The sequence below is a fragment of the Piliocolobus tephrosceles genome, chromosome 10 (assembly GCF_002776525.5).
Source record: "Piliocolobus tephrosceles isolate RC106 chromosome 10, ASM277652v3, whole genome shotgun sequence".
Taxonomy (NCBI): Eukaryota; Metazoa; Chordata; class Mammalia; order Primates; family Cercopithecidae; genus Piliocolobus; species Piliocolobus tephrosceles.
This window is the reverse complement of record NC_045443.1, coordinates 5925185-5943993: the sequence shown is the minus strand read 5'-3', so window position 1 is coordinate 5943993 and position 18809 is coordinate 5925185. Positions and strand designations below refer to the sequence as shown.

Genomic DNA, 18809 nt, shown 5'->3' with positions numbered 1-18809 from the left:
GCTTCGCTCACTCGCCTGCTGCTCGCCTGCTGCTGTATGGCCCAGTTCCTAACAGGCCGAGAACTGGTACTGGTCTGTGGCCCAGGGATTAAGGATCCCTGGCCTGCTAGATCTGGGTTTAAATCCAGGCTTTACAATATACTCACTGTGTGACCTTGGCAAAGTCATTCTAGAAAGATTTCCATCTAGCTTAAAAAAAAAAGTTTTTACATTTAAACAAAACAAACCTAAAAACCAGCTTGGATAAATGCTTAGCTATCTAGAAAACATAAAATGTGGACATCTGAGGAAAAAAGAACCATTCTTGGGGTTTCCAGGTGACCAACATTTTACAGTGTGGCAAAGGCTTTTATGTTTAAAGGTGATGCTTTGGAAGTGTTGCCGCTCCGGGCAGTGAAACCCGAGAGAACAACCCAGGGACAGTCGTTTTCTCTTCGGTTCCTGGCTCAGTGGCTTTTAGTGGACAGTAAAGCTCTTATGTACCTTCAGAGTCCACGTGGAATTCTTTCTCCAAGGGAGATACATATTCATTCTAAAGGCCAGATTTAAAAAAAAAAAAAAAAAAAAAAAAAAAAGCAGAGGGAAGTCTGGGGAGTTAGATGGGTGATTGTGCTGGATAAGAATATTTGGGAATAAAAATGTAATAAGACTTTACAATTAAAAGATTGTAAAGAATACACACACATGATATATCATCTTAGTTGATCCTTTACTTCTGAAAGCAATTTTCTAAGATTCTTCCAAAGAAACTTTTTAAATGTTTAAGAGTATCTAATTGTCCCTTATTAGTAGGCCAGGTAGTTAGCTATAATTTTTCTATCTCCCTGAGGTTGCAACATTCTCATTAGATTCTGTATGTGTGTGTGCACAAACATGCGTGTGTGTGTGCGTGTGTGTGTACTGAAAAAAATAACATAATTTTGATGGCCTTGAGAATCTTACAATCTAGCAGGCTTCTTGAATTAGAACATTGCTTCCCACTCTTCAGTCATTTTTGAATCAACTTTTAAATCTCCCCGCATTATCTATGCAAACAGCTATTTACGTATTAGTTTCCTCCAAACCAACTTGCTTTTTAATTAAAATCCTAACATTTCTGAAATTGGAAAACTAACACCATCAGTTTCCATAAGGAGGAAATAATGTGAAAAGCAATACAACAAAAACGCACCATCATTATTAAACAATCAATGACATTCTTTCCTCTCCCAGGCTTTTAGACGAAGATCTGCCTTCTCTTTGTGAAAAATGAAAGTACAAGCCTTGGGCGTTGTCAAAGGCAGACCAGTATCAGGCCAAAGATATTTTTCTTAATGGTAATGAGAGAGACTGAACAAAAGCAGCAAAGGAAATAACTAAATAGCTCCTTCCCAAGGGGCTCTAATGAGATGCGAGGCCAAGTGCAGGATCTTCCGAAGGATCATATGCCACCTCTACTTCTGGCAGGTGTCCCAGACTGGACCACTGTGGAAGCCACGCTCTGTGTCCAGGCATCTTCCATCAGGCAGCAGCCGCCCCCACTATTGCTGGGCCTGGCTCAGAGACCCTGGAGATGGAAAACAAAATGCTTCAAAGCGAGGCCGTAAAATGGGGTCACTGAGCACCTGAAAGGCAGCTCTGTGACTAATGCCCTGATAATAGAGGAAACTTGGTTGCGTGATCTGGCTTTGGATGGTCCCCACTCACACAACCCCAGGCTCTTGGAGCCTGACACAGTTGTGGCAGGTGCTTCCCAGAGAGGATCGGATGGTTTTAAACACTATGGGCCCCGGTATGATGTTCATATGCATCTCCTTCTGAGATTACTTATACATGGCGAGCAGCGTGGCTGAATCTGATCTTGTGGCATTTATTATCTGAATCCATGGATGGGAATTTCCCTCCTCCCCTCCCTGCACCTTGCCTTTCCCATATATGTTCACGCAAGATAGACTTCGGGTCCAAACTGCACAGTGCCCCCGGAACACGTGCCCCACCACGGCCCAACTCCTTGCTGTAATTCCATCTCAAATTGAGCTCTGGTCCACACTGAAGCAAAATTGGAAATGGGCTTCTTCTCATGCAGAGAGATGGGTTTTTGGTGAAAGGGTAAATGCCACCTTTTTCATGCGCCACGTTCTTTCCTGGGCGTGCTTTGAGACAGAACGGATAGACAGATCAATACTTCCATGGTCAAAATGTCTCGCCATCCCTATTCTGACTAAAAGCTCCAGATCATATCCAAAAATAACTGTTAAATATACCCCTGGACGCAGCTAGTAAAATTTCATAAACTTTCTGCTTTCTTTTTGTAAATGTGATAAATGTTATATTTCCAGACATAAAACAGTCTCTCTTTAAAGCCGTCACAGGAGGGAGGTCTGTGTTCTCCTCAAATACAGTGGAATCTGGCCAGAAATCAGAAGTGTAAGGAAAAATTTGAACCTTGTCAGGTATCAGGAAAAGGAATAGGAATACATAGCTTGGAGGTTGATGTGTTCCCCATCTTTGGTCATTTAGGGCTAGGTTCTGCTGCTTTATTTAATGAGGCTAAAGATCTGTGGAGTCAGGTCTGTAGGGACCTGTCTGGGGCCCAGATTCCTGCTGCAGGGAGGCCCAAGGTGTGACGGACACTCACCATGGTCCTGAGGTGACTCTATGGGGCACAGGCAGAGGGAAAGCTCTGAGCCTTCCGGAAAGAGTTTCTGAGACTTGTCGTTAAAAACGGACGGAAAAATAGCAAATTAAAAAAAAAAAAAAAAGAAAAGCAAGGGGGTAACATCAAAGGAGTTATTTTAATGAGTGAGTGTATCATACGGTCGGAATCATACTCTGAAGTTTTCCAAAAGCCCATCTGTATGTTATACAACTTCCAGGATTCCTGTTAAATTCTGCTCCGGAGGGACTTTCTTTATTATTATTTTTTAATGGTCACTGAGATATCCAGGAGGAAATCTGGGAGTGATAAATTCACAGGACTATTTGTGGATATTTTCCCCCACGTTCGTTTTGACCTACCCACACTCCATAGGACTTTGACCACAAAGCCCCTCCCATAGCCCCTGTGTCTTCCCTTGCCTTCGCCACACAGTCTTGCAGTCGGCCTTCTGTTCCCATTGGCTCCCCTTCCTTGTCTTTTGAAGACTCCTTTCCCTCTACCGCATCCCCTAAGTTTTGTGACACACGCTGTATCCATAGTTGGCCTTGCTCATCCCTGGGGCTTCCGCTGCTCTCTCCACGACAATTCTCAGATCTCCATCAGTCCCAGATTGTTCCAGGGCTCTAGGCACAGATATGCAGTTGCCTACGGGACATCTCTACTTAGTTGTCTCGTGGGTTTCTCCACTTTAGACATGGCAAGAACAACTCCCCCTCCTCCTCCTTGTCCTCATCAAAACTGCCTCTTACATTGTGTTCTCTGTCATAGCAAGCGGCACCACCCTCCACACACATGCCCTAAGACCCTGAGAATCATCACCGATTCCTCGTTGTCCTTCCCTTTCTGTGTACAATCCACCATCCACTTTTTAATTCTACCTCTTATGCATGTCTCAGATGTCTACTTCCCTTCATGTCCGTTGCTATCACCGCAGACTCTGCTACCATAATCTCTCGCCTAAACCACTGCATAATACGGTATTCAAGGCCTTTGATGCCATGAGCCTACACTACGTTTCAAGACTTACCTTTCATCATTTTCTCGATTGTACTCTATGCTCCAAGCATTTTGCAATCCCTTCAGTCCTTTCTATGAGCCATTTTCACATTTGCGTAAATAACTCCCCCTGCCTAGAATAACCTCTTCACCCCTCGCACTCTCTCCACCTTTCTCTTTCTTCTTCTACCGTATTTCATTATTTAGTCTTAAATAATAAGACTAAATTATTTATTTAATAAATTAATTTAAATAATTAAATTAGTTTACACATCTCGTCCTCAAACAGAACGTCGCTGCCTTAGGCCAGGTTAGGACTCTATTTTATGTTCTCGTAATCACCGAAACTTCTCCCTTTATAACACTCTTATATTGGCCACTCTTGTTTAAATGTCTCTATTGCCAGTGAGATTACTTCATCAAACACATCGCATGTATTATTAGTCACATTTTTTTTTCCTGTAGATGATTTCTAGGAATCCTCTCTTCTCCCGTACAAACCAGAGCTGCCCATTTGCTAAACTTTCTATAGAGCTATCAATCTGAGTTAGCTTCAATACCTGCTTTCTTTGATGGGGTTTCTGTTTGCTGGATTCTGTATGTTTTCTTTGTTGCTTGGTTGGTGAAATTCATCCTCCAGGAACTTCATGAGAATGGATGCATGCATAGAAAGTTAATTTTTTTGAAACCTTGCATACTTAAAAGTGTCTTTAGTCTGTTTTTGACTTTCATGTATACTTTGGCTGTGTATAGGAGTCTATGCTGAAAATTATTTGCCTTCTGAATGTAAATACATCTCTGAGTGTCAAGGGCTGATCTGGAGAATTGTAACCTATTTTTGATTCCCAATTATTTGTAGAGGATCTATGTTTGTTTCTCTGGATCTGGAAGCTTTTAGAATCCCTTTCATCATTCCTAGAGTTCTGAAATCTCATGATGATGTGTTACGCTGGAGGCCTTTTTTTCACCATTGTGCTGAGTGGGTCCTTCCAATCAGAAAATGCACGTCCTTCACCTCTGGGGCATTTTCGTATATTTCTTTTGTGCTTTCTTCCCCACCATTTTCTGTGTCTTCTCTTTCTGATTAAGTGTTGGAGTTTGAGGCCGGGTGTGGTGGTTCATGCTTGTAATCCTTGTACTTTGGGAGGCCCAAGTGGGTGGATCACCCGAGCCCAGGAGTTCAAGACTAGCATGGGCAACATGGTGAAACCCTGTCTCTACTAAAAATACAAAAAAATATTAGCTGGGCCTGGTGGTGCAGGCTTTTAGTCCTAGCTACTTGGGAGGCTGAGGTGGGAGGATAGCTTGAGCCTGGGGGACAGAGGTTGCAGTGAGCCTTGATCACACCACTGTACCCCGTCTTGGGCTATGATCAAGAAAAAAAGGAGTTCCTAGATCAATTAATTTTTTAATATTTTCTTTCCTATTTTCCATTTCTATGTCTGTTCTACTTTTTTTTTTTTTTTCTGAGAGATTGTATTGATTTTTATCTTTCTGTCATTTTATTGAATTTATTTTGGATCTAGGTTTTTCCTGGTTCATTTTTCTCTTCAGAATTTTGCTCCTGTTGGTATTGGGAAGTGCTAGTCACCAAGGCAACATGCGTACGGAGACACTGGGGTCTACTGTTCCTTAAGCAGAGCTTTGACCAGTCACCACTCCCTGCCTTGGGGATACCTGGTGCCTCCAACTCCTGAGCCTTTCTGAGATTTTTATAGCATGAGTTGGCTTGTTTCTCTGTACCATCTTCCACTGTGAACAGTTGATAGCAGCCACACAGCTTTGCTGACTCCCTCGTACACTGTCCATCTTCCAAGATATTCATCAACATTCCTCACACACTACTATATTCATGACTATTTTCATTAACCTGTGGTTTTATACATTTTTTAAAATTCATTCATTGTTATTTTAGTGGCATTTCAGAAGTGGATAAATATATGTTTATATTCAATTTTCTATGTATAAATCAAAATTTAGTAATTCTTTACTAAAGATTTCACCAGGTCATCTGATTACTATTCCTGGAGGAGAAGTCTCACTTTGAGTTCTGGTTCTAGACTCCCCTCACTTTCCTTTCTTCTTTTCTTCTTTCCCTCTCTTTGTTTTTTCCTCTATCCTCTCCTTCTGTTCTGACTCATAGACAGGATCTTAACCAGTCCACACTATTTAGCTTCAGAATCTGTAGGCTCCATCTAGTTTTTCTCAATTTCTTATTATCACAGAATTATTGCTTACTTTTTTCTTATGAATTTTTTACTACTGTTTCTAAATAATTTCAGCTCACTCTTTAAATCCTTCTGTGATAAAGATGATAATAGGGACAATGATAGATATATTTATCTATCTTTATCTTGAAAAATGTCTATCAGAGCGTGTGTCTTGGTATACACTCTTAACAGGTATCAAGCCCTAAATGAAGCATGCTGTATAGATTATGTCTTTTAACTCACCCTATGGGCAAATTCACATTTATTTCTCCATTTTAAAGATAAGAAAACTAAAGCTTATAGAGTTGTAATAACTTGCCCATGGACATACATAGTTGGTGAGTTGTGAAATCTGGTTTTTTTTTTTTGAGACGGAGTCTCGCTCTGTCGCCGGGGCTAGAGTGCAGTGGCCGGATCTCAGCTCACTGCAAGCTCCACCTGCCGGGTTTACGCCGTTCTCCTGCCTCAGCCTCCAGAGTAGCTGGGACTACAGGCACCCGCCACCTCGCCCGGCTAGTTTTTTGTATTTTTTAGTAGAGACGGGGTTTCACCGTGTTAGCCAGGATGGTCTCCATCTCCTGACCTCGTGATCCGCCCGTCTTGGCCTCCCAAAGTGCTGGGATTACAGGCTTGAGCCACCGCGCCCGGCCCGAAATCTGGTTTTATACAATTTCTGACACCGGAGATGAGACTTGTATCCACTATACTCTACTACGTCCTCTTGATGGGAATTGACATTAGACCAGAAACTGATCAAAATGTTATTTTGAACTATTAGATTTTCATTAGTTGCTAGAGGCACTTTCAAACAAGGATTGGATGCCTAATCATACCAGGAGTGCTCCTCTGGAAATGTCTACACAAGGGTTGGGTGGTCTTGGGTGAAGAATGTTGGGGGACATGGGGAGGTTCCTACATCTAGATGAAGCATAGACTTCAAAATCCCATTTAAACTCTTCAAGTCTATGATTCTGACCATTTTGCTGTTAGGTCTCCCAACTATTAGGTTGCTGCTTAAAGTAATTGCAGTTTTTGCCATTAAAAAGTAATTGCAAAAACCGCAATTCTGTTCCCTATACATTGTGCATCAATGGGAAGTATGAAATAACTCTACCCTAAGGTGTATTTTAACATTCAATATTAAAAATAATAATAGGTACCATCTATTCAATGCTCACTATGTCCAGATATTGTGCTAAGGACTGTATAAACATTGTTTCACTTAATTCTTATATCAACCCTGATAAATTGGGCCATTATTATCATTCTAGACCAAAAAAATCCTGAATGTGTTGTGTTAGTCTGCTCAGACTGCTGTAACAAAATGCCGTAGGCTTAACTAATAGAAATTTATTTTCTTATAGTTCTAGAGGCTGAAAGGTTCAAGATCAAGGTCAAAAAGGGTTGAATTTCTGATGAGGGCTCTTCCTGGCTTACAGGTAGCTGCCTTTTCACTGTGTCCTCAGATGGTGATGAGGTATCTCTTTCTCTCTTCCTCTACTCATAAAGCCACCAATCCTATTGGATTACAACCCCACCTTTTTGACCTCACTTAATCTAAATTATCTCCTAAAAGTCGTATCTCCAAATACAATCGCAGTGGGGATTAGAGCTTCAACAAATGAATTTCAGCGGACATCATTCAGTCCATAGCAGTGGTGGGCAATGCTTAGCTTGGCTTTAATGGAAAGATGATGCTATTAGTGTTATTGAGACTTGAAAAATGTTTCACCTGGGAGGAGAACAGCCCTGTGTTCCCCCGTGAAGAGGGTGGCTAGATCACCTGTTGGACAATAGGACTGGCGCTGTCTCAGCATTGGCAGGAAGGGCCAACTCTCTTGTTGCTTTTCAAACAGCAGGAAGAATTCAAAAGGTTTTTGGGCTTTGAAGAAACCTGATCCTTTGTGGAGGGAGTCTGCATGATCTTGATAAAGGACTTCCTCAGGTTGTCTTTAGGAGAAACGTAGTCTCTTTAGTGTCTCTCTATCTCTACTTGTTTTTGGATCAGAGATGGCTTTAGTGTCAAACCTTTGTGTTCTTTTTCTTTTTTCTGTCTGCAAAACCAACCCTGTTCTCCAGAGGCTTTTTGTAACTTAATCCATTTCTTTTCCAGGAAGCTGAAGAAACTATTTCGAAAGCTGAAAGATGAGACAGAAGCTGGAGAAACTGACTCTGCCCATTCGAAACGTCCAGAGCAGTGGGACCTAGACTACAGCTTGGAACCGTACACAGGACTGACTCCGGAGTACATGGAAATGAGTGAGTACATGGAACTGAGTGAGAACCCATGGTCCTGCCTGCCACTGGGGGCAGGTTCAGACAAGGGGTTTGTGGGGTTGAGGGGGGAAGGTACGGGATTGGGGAAAATGACTGGACAGCCTTTGCTTCTTCATGAGCTTCATGGCTATTCAATGTTCCCTTCAGTGCCACATGAATGGGGCAGAAAGAGACCTGGAAGGAGAACCTGGGGCAGCTCAGTCAACAGTTCGGTGGATAATTCTAGGATGATGTTCTCTTTTCCTTGGGACTCCTCTCCTCATCTATAAACTGAAGTTTGATCTGTCAGGCCCTTTCCCATGGTTTCTATTATTGATAAAGCTAAAAGGGAAATAGTAAAATCTGAAATTTAAAAATATAGTTTCCATGAAAGTCTTCCTTCATGGAAGATATCCGATGACACTTGGGTCAAGGATATCTACATTTTGACTTGGAGAATATAGGAGAGTCCCCTACTTTGATCAGATAAGGCTGGATAAGATGACAGCTTTTTAACAAAAAGTTGGGTCTATTTCAGTAGGGAGTGAGAGGTGTATTTCTAGTTGCAGAGCCTCTAGTTGTTTTGGATAAGGCTTGAAGGCAGGACACACATCAGTACAGGCTGATGGAGCACAATCATTTTAGATGTGGCTTGGAAACCATGAGTTCTTTATTATGAGAAGGATCCCAGCTTAGGCCAGCTGCCTTTGCACTCTTGGCTACTTGACTATAATCCTGATCTTCTGTTGGGATGGATGTTTGAGAAGCCTCTTTCCAAGACTTGGAGCTAATGAATTAAAAGCATAGGACATCTAGACCTTAGTTATAAGCTGGGCACAGTGGCTCACCCTGTCATCCCAGAACTTTTGGAGGCAGAGGCAGGTAGATTGCCTGAGGTCAGGAGTTTGAGATCAATGTGGCCAACATGGTGAAACCCCATCTTTACTAAAAATACAAAAATTAGCCAGGAATGGTGGCAGGCACCTGTAATCCCAGCTACTCGGGAGACTGAGGCACAAGAATTGCTTGAGCCTGCGAGACGGAGCTTGCAGTGAGCTGAGATTGTGTCACCCTACTCCAGCCTGGCCAACATAGTGAGAGTCTGTCTCAAAAAAATAAAATTAAATAAATAAATAAATATCTTAGCTATAACATCTAAACACTCTAAACATTTACTTAATCTATGGATTATGGGGAACCATCAATAAGATCCATCAAAAAAATCACTCAATGTTTAATCAATACTTAGCATCATTGCACCTATCATTGTGTTTGCATACGACTCCTGCTCCCTTCATCTAGTCACTTGTAGCAGAGGGCTGTCAGTACCTTTTTGTGCACAGGATACCTCACTCATCATTTCTTCTTTTTCTAATACTTTAAGTTCTATGGTACATGTGCACAACGTGCAGGTTTGTTACATACTTGTGCCATGTTGGTGTGCTGCTCCCATTAACTCGTCGTTTACATTAGATATATCTCCTAAAGCTATCCCTCCCCGCCCCCTCCCCACAATAGGACCCGGTGTGTGATGTTCCCCTTCCTGTGTCCAAGTGATCTCATTGTTCAATTCCCACCTACGAGTGAGAACATGCGGTGTTTGGTTTTCTGTTTTTGCGATAGTTTGCTGAGAATGATGGTTTTCAGCTGCATCCATGTCCCTACAAAGGACACAAACTCATCCTTTTTTATGGCTGCATAGTATTCCATGGTGTATATATGCCACATTTTCTTAATCCAGTCTGTCACTGATGGACATTTGGGTTGGTTCCAAGTCTTTGCTATTGTGAATAGTGCTGCAATAAACATACGTGTGCACGTGTTTTTATAGCAGCATGACTTGTAATCCTTTGGGTATATCTCCAGTAATGGGATGGCTGGGTCAAATGGTGTTTCTAGTTCTAGATCCTTGAGGAATCGCCACACTATTTTCCACAGTGGTTGAACTAGTTTACAGTCCCACCAACATTGTAAAAGTGTTCCTATTTCTCCACATCCTCTCCAGCATCTGTTGTTTCCTGATTTTTTAATGATTGCCATTCTAACTAGTGTGAGATGGTATCTCATTGTGGTTTGATTTGCATTTCTCTGATGGCGAGTGATGAGCATTTTTTCATGTGTCTGTTGGCTGCATAAATGTCTTCTTTTGAGAAATGCCTGTTCATATCCTTTGCCCACTTTTTGATGGGGTTGTTTGTTTTCTTCTTGTAAATTTGATTGAGTTCTTTATAGGTTCTGGATATCAACCCTTTGTGAGATGAGTAGATTGCAAAAATTTTCTCCCATTCTGTAGGTTGCCTGTTCACTCTGAGGGTAGTTTCTTTTGCTGTGCAGATGGGATCTAATTAAACTAAAGAGCTTCTTCACTCATCATTTCTAATGGACGTTCCTCCTATTCTGTTATAAGAAATTGCATGTGTATATTAGCAGTGGAGTAATGGGCAGGGTCTAGATCAGATCGCCATGAAAATGTTGTCCTAGCCCTGGGATGTCTACCATTCTAGGCAAAGTCTCAAGCTTTGTAATCTAAAACAACTCACCAGAGAAGAAGCAATCATTATGTCTGCTTCAGAAGCAATAGATAAAGAAAACATCAACACTTGGTTTAAGGAAATGTGTAGCCCCTTTATGCTTTTCATGTTTGGCTAAGAGCTACCTCTAATCCCTCTCTGATGCTGTATTTACACAAAGGTGATTGCTCATATTTCAGATGCCATTCTACATCTGCCATCATCTCACCCAGAAAGACAGAAAGTGCTGCCAGAGATCGGGACTTCCATTTGGGAAAGGGCTTACATTGGGAACCCCTGAGATCTGTCTGTCTGCCTCCACCCTCTGACCCCAGGGGTCACACCTCCGCGGCCACCAGTTAGCTGTGTGGGTTTCACATGCTTGTCAGCCTGTCTGTTCAGCTATTTCAAAGCTTCCTCTTTTGAGTGATTAGAGCAGATACCCTAAATTTTTCTAGTTTATGTACATAGAGGTGTTCATAATAGCAAAGAATGCATCCACCTAAATGCTCATCAATGATAGACTGGGTCAAGAAAACGTAGTACACTGTGGACTACCACGCAGCCATGAAAAAGAATGAGTTCATGTCCTTCGAAGGAATGTGGATGGAGGTGGAGGCCATTATCATTAACATACTAACACAGGAACAGAAAACCAAATACTGGATGTTTTCACTTTTAAGTGGGACCTAAACCATGAGAACACATGGACACACAGAGGGGAACAGCACACACTGGGGCCCTTCAGAGGGTGGAGGATGAGAAGAGGGAGAGGATCAGGAAAAAGAACTAATAGATACTAGGCTTAATACCTGGGTGATGAAATAATCTGTACAACAAACCCCCATGGCACAAGTTTACCTATGTAACAAACCTGCACTTGCACCCATGAACTTAAAAGTTAAAAAAAGAGAAATAAAACATTAAAATACAACAAAGAGGAGCAAAGACCCTTGAACCACACTTCCTGGGCTCAAATCCCAGCTTTTGACCAACTAGCTGGATAGCCATGTGTAAGTTATCCACTTGCCCTTATCAAGACCCCTATGTGTCTCAGTTTGTTTGCCTATTAAAAAAGATAATAATATCCACCTCATAGGATTGTTGTGGGTAGTGAATGAATTAGTATCTGTGAATAGAAGAGGGTCTTAGTGCTTAGTGTTAATATAGTTTCTTAGAAGAGGGCCTAACACATACAAAAGCTGTGTATTACGTGTCCAGTGTTATTCCTCTTAATGGTCCTTAAGCCTGAGGAAAGCAGAGTTAGGGAAATATGCTCTACTTTGTCAGGGCTATGCCATTGAATACATATCTACCGTATTATTATGTGTTTAAACTTGGGTGCTTACCAAGAAATGAGAAGAGTAAAAAAAAAAAAGTAGCACTAGAAGATTTACTTGGTGATTTTGGGAAGGAATTCACACCAAGATTGTAGAGAGTGAGATTCAGACCGTAGACTGAAAAATCAGAAACAAAAACAAACCCCGAACCCCACTCCTTAAAATGAATAAAATAATCTTATACCTGGAATATTGAAAACAGAAAAAAAGAGAACATATCTACCAAATCCAACCTTGTAATTTTTTTTTTTTTTTTTAGCATTTTGGTGCTGTTTCTTAGACTCTTTTTGTTATGTACATGAATTTAAAAATAAAATTGTGATCTCACACATTTATTTTTTTATTTCCCATTGTATGAATAAATATTTTAAGTTGTCACATAACATTCAAAATGAATAGCTGTGTAATAATCCCTTTAATAAGCGTACCATAGTTCACTTACCTGTCTTCCAGTGGAGGCTTATTTAACAATTCTCCCGTATTTTAATCCTCTCATAAACACTATCTTTGTGCATATAGTCTTTTATTTAGGGTATTATTTCATCCAGATAGATTCACATAGGTGTGATTAGGTATAGTCATTGTATGGTTCTTGATTCATTTTACCAAATTGCTTTCTGAAAGAGTAAGAACAATTCACCCAGGCATGGGCAATATATGAGAATACCCTTTCAGTGAGTGTAAATCACTTAATAACCTGAATCCTGAAGTTAAGTGATATGAAAGAATTATCAGCATATAGAAAGCTTGAGATTCCCAGCCCCCTACGCCACTCCATTCCACGCTGTTGACCTGAATGTTCTAGACTCATCCTTAGCTTAGTTTTACATGGTGCTTCCTCTAGGAAGTCTTCCCAGGTCGAACCCTTTCCTCCTGAAAGAAATCATTCTTTGTTTCTGTCCTAGTATTGTGTTTGGTACACATGCTGATGGCATCTTACTGAATTATGGTAGTATTGCCTACATATATGTTCTTCAACAGACCCAGTCTAGGGGTGACTCTGAAGAGCAGTGGGTAGGGACCATGGCTTATTCATCTTCACAGCTTCCGGAGTCTAGCACGTTTCCTGGCATATAATGGACACTCCAGGCCAGGTGCAGTGACTCATGCTTATAAACCCAGCACTTTGGGAGGCCGAGGCAGGAGGATTGCTTGAGGCCAGGAGCTCAAGATCAGCCTGAACAACATAATGAGACCCTGTCTCTACAAAAAGGAAAAAAAAGAAAAAAATAATAGAATGTAGTGTTGCACACCTATAGTCCTAGCTACTTGGGGGGCTGAGGTGGGTGGATTGCTTGAGCCCAGGAGTCTGAGGCTGCAGTGAGCTGATTGTGCCACTGCACTCCAGCCTAGGTGACAGAGTGATGCCCCATCTCTAGAAAAACAAAAACAAAACTCAAACACTTGGTATGTCTGATACACAGATGAGAGAATGAACGAATGAATGCATGTATTAATTAATGAGAGAAGGCTTCTTGACAGAGGTAACTCTATAATAATAACTTTACAAGACAAATAAAGAATTTACATTTTCAAAGCAGGGCTTAATTGATGGTGAACTGCAGATATTCTGAAGAGGTTTCCAGCTGTAAGGTGGGAGGTTGTTTTAGTGATCCCAAGATCTCTTCCGATTCTAGATGGTAAGAACAGAGAAGAGCATTCCACGGGAAAGGATTGCCAAGTGCAGACAGTCTCCTGGCCATGAGTAACTGTTTGTTGTTGTTGTTGTTGTTGTTTTGTTTTGAGACAGGATCTTGCTACGTCACCCAGGCTGGAGTGCAGTGGAACTATCATGGGTCACTGCAGCCTGGACCTCCCAGGCTCAAGTGACCCTCTCACCTCAGCCTCCCTAGTAACTGGCACTACGGGCATGCACCACCAAGCCCTTCTAATTTGTTTGATTTTTTTGTAGCCGTGAGGTTTCACTGTGTTGCCCAGGCTGGTCTCTAACTCCAGAACTCAAGCAATCCTCCCATCTTGGCCTCTGAAATTGCTGGGATTACAGGCATGAGCCACCACACCTGGCTGCGAGTAACTGTTCACAAGGAGAAGCAAATGGTAGTCTTGAGGTATGGAGGGTTCAGATACAGACCTGGGATTAGTGGAGAACCCTGAAGACCAGACAGGTTTGCAGTTCACATCAGACCATACAGAGCAGTTGTAAAATCTTGGCCAGTGTGGTGACTGTGTACTCTTTGCTTGGGAAATTGGGCAGCAAGTGCAGAAGAGGGATAGTAAGGCTCAGGAAGAAAAGAGAAAACACAGGTGCAAGAATGAATGAATTTATCAATTCATTCATCAAACATTTATTAAGCATCTAGAGGGAGGAGCAAATCTGGAGACCAGGACAGTCTCTTCAGCAGTTCAGGTTGTTCCTGATATTGATTGAGTCAACAACTCAGTTGATATTGATGCAGTCTTATCTGGAAGAGGAATCACACTGGATTAGTTCACAGAATTTCAAGCTGGATTGGTTCACAGAATTCTTTAGTCCGTTTCGCTATGACTTTCAATCTTAAGAGACGTGTTTTAGAGACATGGCTATTTTATTTCATATTTTATTTAAATGTGAGGACGTGTTCTGGATTAGGTTTTGCTCCTCTCTTTTATCTCTGGACTATCCTCTTAACTCTTTAAGGACATACTTTTTCTCAAGTACAAAGACTGGACTGCAGAATAACCCTCATCAAAGTTCATCGAACAGCTAAGTGGGGTTAAGGATGGGTGCTGCCGTTGAACCACTGAGCTTTTGAACCTAACCCTGCTGCATGCTAGCTACATGACTCTGGTTTTGAGGCTTAAAGTCAGCCAGGCCCAATTCTCCCATCTGAAAAGTAGGTTTCATGATCATAGCGCCTACCTCATAGGACTATTCTGGGAATCAGCTGATGCATGAAGAGTGGTAAACAGTGCTTCCACATGTAGACTCTCAATGAACATTGGCCACCGTTGTTATTGTCCAGAGTTCAGTTTCTCTCAAATCTACAAAGTTTTTGACTCAAAACAGCTTGAAGCTCCTGAATATAGTGATCTCTGGAGGTTCTTCTTATACCGTGAGTGTAGGCTGTGCCCTAATGGTTAAAGAATGAGGGTGCCAGACCCCAAGGCATGTCGAAGAATCAGAAGCCTGAGCTCTAAACACTCCAAGATGTTTGTCCTTTCGGTAAACTCTAAGCCCTCAGGGCTCTATTGACAAGTCTGGATTCTCCAATGGGCTCTTTTTGTCATCTGTTTATCTAAAACCCACAAGCTTTTGTTCCTCTAGTCATCCAAAAAATAATCGCTGTTATAATCCTGCCTCAGGAATTCAATTATCTCCCTTAGAACCTTCCCCCAGCTTCTTAAATGCAACCACAATTTTGAGGCCCTTGGGCTATTACTGTGGGTGATGAGATGAATTTCTTCTGTCATTCATTCACACAGTCAGGAGAGCAGATCTTATTTTTCTTGGTCACGAGCTTATATCCTGTCAAGCCCTCACAGAAAGGGAAGTGCCTCAGTGATCGCATGTTTACTTATTCATTTATTTGGAGTAAAAGCCAGATAATTATTTTGAAAGGCAAAGGGCCCCCAGTCTCTCCTGCTCTCTGGAAGTGTGCACCAAGGCCTGTAGAAATCACTGTGCCAGGGAAATGCGTGGGGCAGGTTCTCCTGGGAGAACAGACATTAAAGTTCTTGCAGCCACATTCAAGTTGTGTCCTGAAATGGCAAGTCTGAGCTTCTGGGTTCAGGAGGAACGTCTGTGGACTGGTGTGGATCCTGTCTTAATCTCCATGACTACTTTCTGACTTTGCATCAACTCTCACTGGGGAGAGTTTCTATGTGTGGCTACTTAACTTGCTGACTTTGCTTTAGTGAGAATTTTGGATTCTTATTTGAACCCTCACCATTTCTCCTTGGAATTGCTGCAAATGCATCCTAAGTTGACTCCCTGCTTCTTTTTTTACTCATTCTACCTTTCCATCTTGCTTTTTAGAATGGCTTTTTAAAAATGCAAACCAGATTGTATTCATTTTTCTACTTAAAATCCTTCAATGCTACTGACTTCTTTTCAGATCAAGTTCACACACCCAGTGCAGCAGATGAGGGCATCCCGAGCTGGCTCTTGTTTTGCATCTTCTTGCAGGCCCGCGTGTGTGTGTCTGCTTATCTCACACTCTCACGTCCAGTCTGCCTGTGCCATGTTGTCTGCCCATGACTGCTTGCTGAGTGTTGCAGCCTCAGACACATTTGCTCTTGGTACGATTTTCTCATTCTCCCATCCTCAGTTTTTCTCTTCCTCTCTTCTCCTGTACCTGCACCCTTTCAAAAATGCTTTGGGGACAGAGACAGTGTCTTATTCCTTTCTAGTCACAACACTCAGCATGGGTACTAGAACCTAATAACTCAATGAAATACTTATCAAATGAATGGCCCCTGAAGTCCTTTTCCTTCACTGGTAGAGAAATAGAAGCCCTCGCTTCTCTTGATCCCATGACTGTGGGCCACCTTTCTTCACTGTGGACATATTTGTGTGATTTTTAATACGCGATAATTTTAGTCTCCTAAGACCAAAGTGAACCATGTTTATTATCAGAGTTTCCCTCAAAGAAAAGTCACCTCTGATTTTAATTTATTCCTTTCCCTTAAGGGGTCAAGTCATTAGTGTCAGTGGACAGGGTGAGATGACCTCTTTCAGACTTGGTTCTGACCTCCACTCCAAGGCCACATCCCTCCCTCTGCAGTGACGCCCCTCCTGCCGTGCCCCGGGGCAGTGCCGTGGTGTCTGCACTGCTGCCGGGCACTGGGGACTTGGAGACAACAGACATGCCTGTGCCTGCCAGAGTTTCAGGGTCTGATGTGAGAGAGAAATGTGTGAAGGACCTCAGGGAACTTCACCCCAAAGTATGACTCCCCGGCATGGTCAGTATTTTGATTTAAAGATCCAGGAGATGAACAATGCTAAAGGAGATTTTTCCCCTATCTACGTAAAGACCAGTCAGACCCACCAAGGAGAACAATCTCCCACCCTTCTCTCAATCCTCTACCTCTCCCCAAACACAGACTGAATTTCCCTCAGCTGCCTGAAAGTCTGGACCTACTAAAGAAAAGAACAATGACTTCTGATCCTTTCCCTGAGTTTTCATGAACTGAACCCACATTGCAGGAAAGAAGACTAAAGTCAGTCAACAAACCTGGACAGACTTTGGTCACAAATCATTGTCTGCTCTGCAGTAGACTTGGCCCCAAACCATGGCATGTTCTTTAAGCCTATGAAATTCCCCTGAAATCACTATCCCCCTAAAATCATCCGCACTTCCCACGCCCTTTCCCCTAAGAAGCAGGGTATGTAAGCACCTGTACTACACTGGGCTAGTGGGCAATCACTCTGTGATTTTCCCTGTGTGCATAGCAGTAATAAATTGGTAGTTTTTGTTTTGTTTTGAGACAGTTTCACTCTTGTTGCCCAGGCTGGAGTGCAGTGGTGCCATCTTGGCTCACTGCAACCTCTGCCTCCCAGGTTCAAGTGATTCTCCTGCTTCAGCCTCCCGAGTAGTTGGGATTATAGGCGTCCCCACCAAGCCTGGCTAATTTTTTGTATTTTTAGTAGAGACGGGGTTTCACCGTGACCAAGTCTCGAACTCCTGACTGTCATGCACGTCCGTGTGAAGAGACCACCAAACAGGCTTTGTGTGAGCCATACAGCTTTTTAATCACCTGGGTGCAGGCGGGCTGAGTCCAAAAAGAGAGTCAGCGAAGGGAGATAAGGATGGGGCTGTTTTATAGGATTTGGGTAGGTAAAGGAAAATTACAGTCAAAGGGGGTTGTTCTCTGGCGGGCAGGAGTGGGGGTCACAAGGTGCTCAGTGGGAGAGCTTTTTGAGCCGGGATGAGCCAGGAAAAGGAATTTCACAAGATAATATCATCGCTTAAGGCAAGGACTGGCCATTTTCACTTCTTATGTGGTGAAATGTCATCGGTTAGGGCGAGGCAGGGCATTTGCACTTCTTTTGTGATTCTTCAGTTACTTTAGGCCATCTGGGCATATATGTGCAAGTCACAGGGGATGCGATGGCTTGGCTTGGACTCAGAGGCCTGACACTGACCTCAGGTGATCTGCCTGCCTCGGCCTCCCAAAGTGCTGGGATTACAGGTGTCAGCCACCACACCTGGCGGCTAGTTTTTTCTCTGATTAATCTGCCTTATTTTGAGTTGATTTTTCAGCAGACCTTCCCAAGACAAAGGGGAAATTCCATTGGCCCCATATGGGCAAACAGACAGTAACAAGAAAGGACTTACTGTTCTAGAAAATAGTTGGCCTAGTGACGTGTGCTGCAGAGGCTAGGTCTTTGCAGCTTCTGGTTGACCGGCAGAAAGGTGTTCTCAAAGGTCGCCTGCTCTCCTCATTCTTTTGGCCTTGTCTTTGGGTTTTAGAAACCACCTACTGAGGCCGAGCAAACTCTGAACTGGATGCAGGAGGCTCTTCTCCCACTTACTGCCCCACGCTTGTCCTGAGACTTCAGACAAGGCAGGGAAGGCCCCAGGCGAGAATCCACTTCGGGGAAAACATTTCTAAGCCTTTCTGCCTGCAGGCTGCATCCCCTTGACTCTTTTCTGAGTTCTCTGCCACATTAATGGCCCCACCATCCTCCAGGCCCCTGGCTGAGAAATCTAACATCACTGCTCATTCTCCGTTCTGTCTCCATTCACCTCCCATCCAGTGGGCTTGCTGTGCCGCCGATCTTTCCTCTAGAGCTAGAGTGTCCAATCTTCCGACTTCCCTGCGTCACATTGGAAGAAGAAGAATTGTCTTAGGTCCCCCATAAAATACAGTAACATTAATGATAGCTGATAAGCTAAAACAATGCAAAAAAAAACTC

General features: G+C 42.6%; 1 protein-coding gene across 1 annotated transcript in view; it reads left to right on the top strand.

The window, feature by feature from the left end:
- The window catches only part of ANO2 (anoctamin 2), a 364608-nt gene that overhangs the window by 318694 nt on the left and 27105 nt on the right, over positions 1-18809 (top strand). The window contains exon 22 of the mRNA XM_031936252.1: positions 7958-8103. Coding sequence (XP_031792112.1) covers positions 7958-8103 — 146 coding nt within the window. The remainder of the gene's footprint in view (positions 1-7957; positions 8104-18809) is intronic.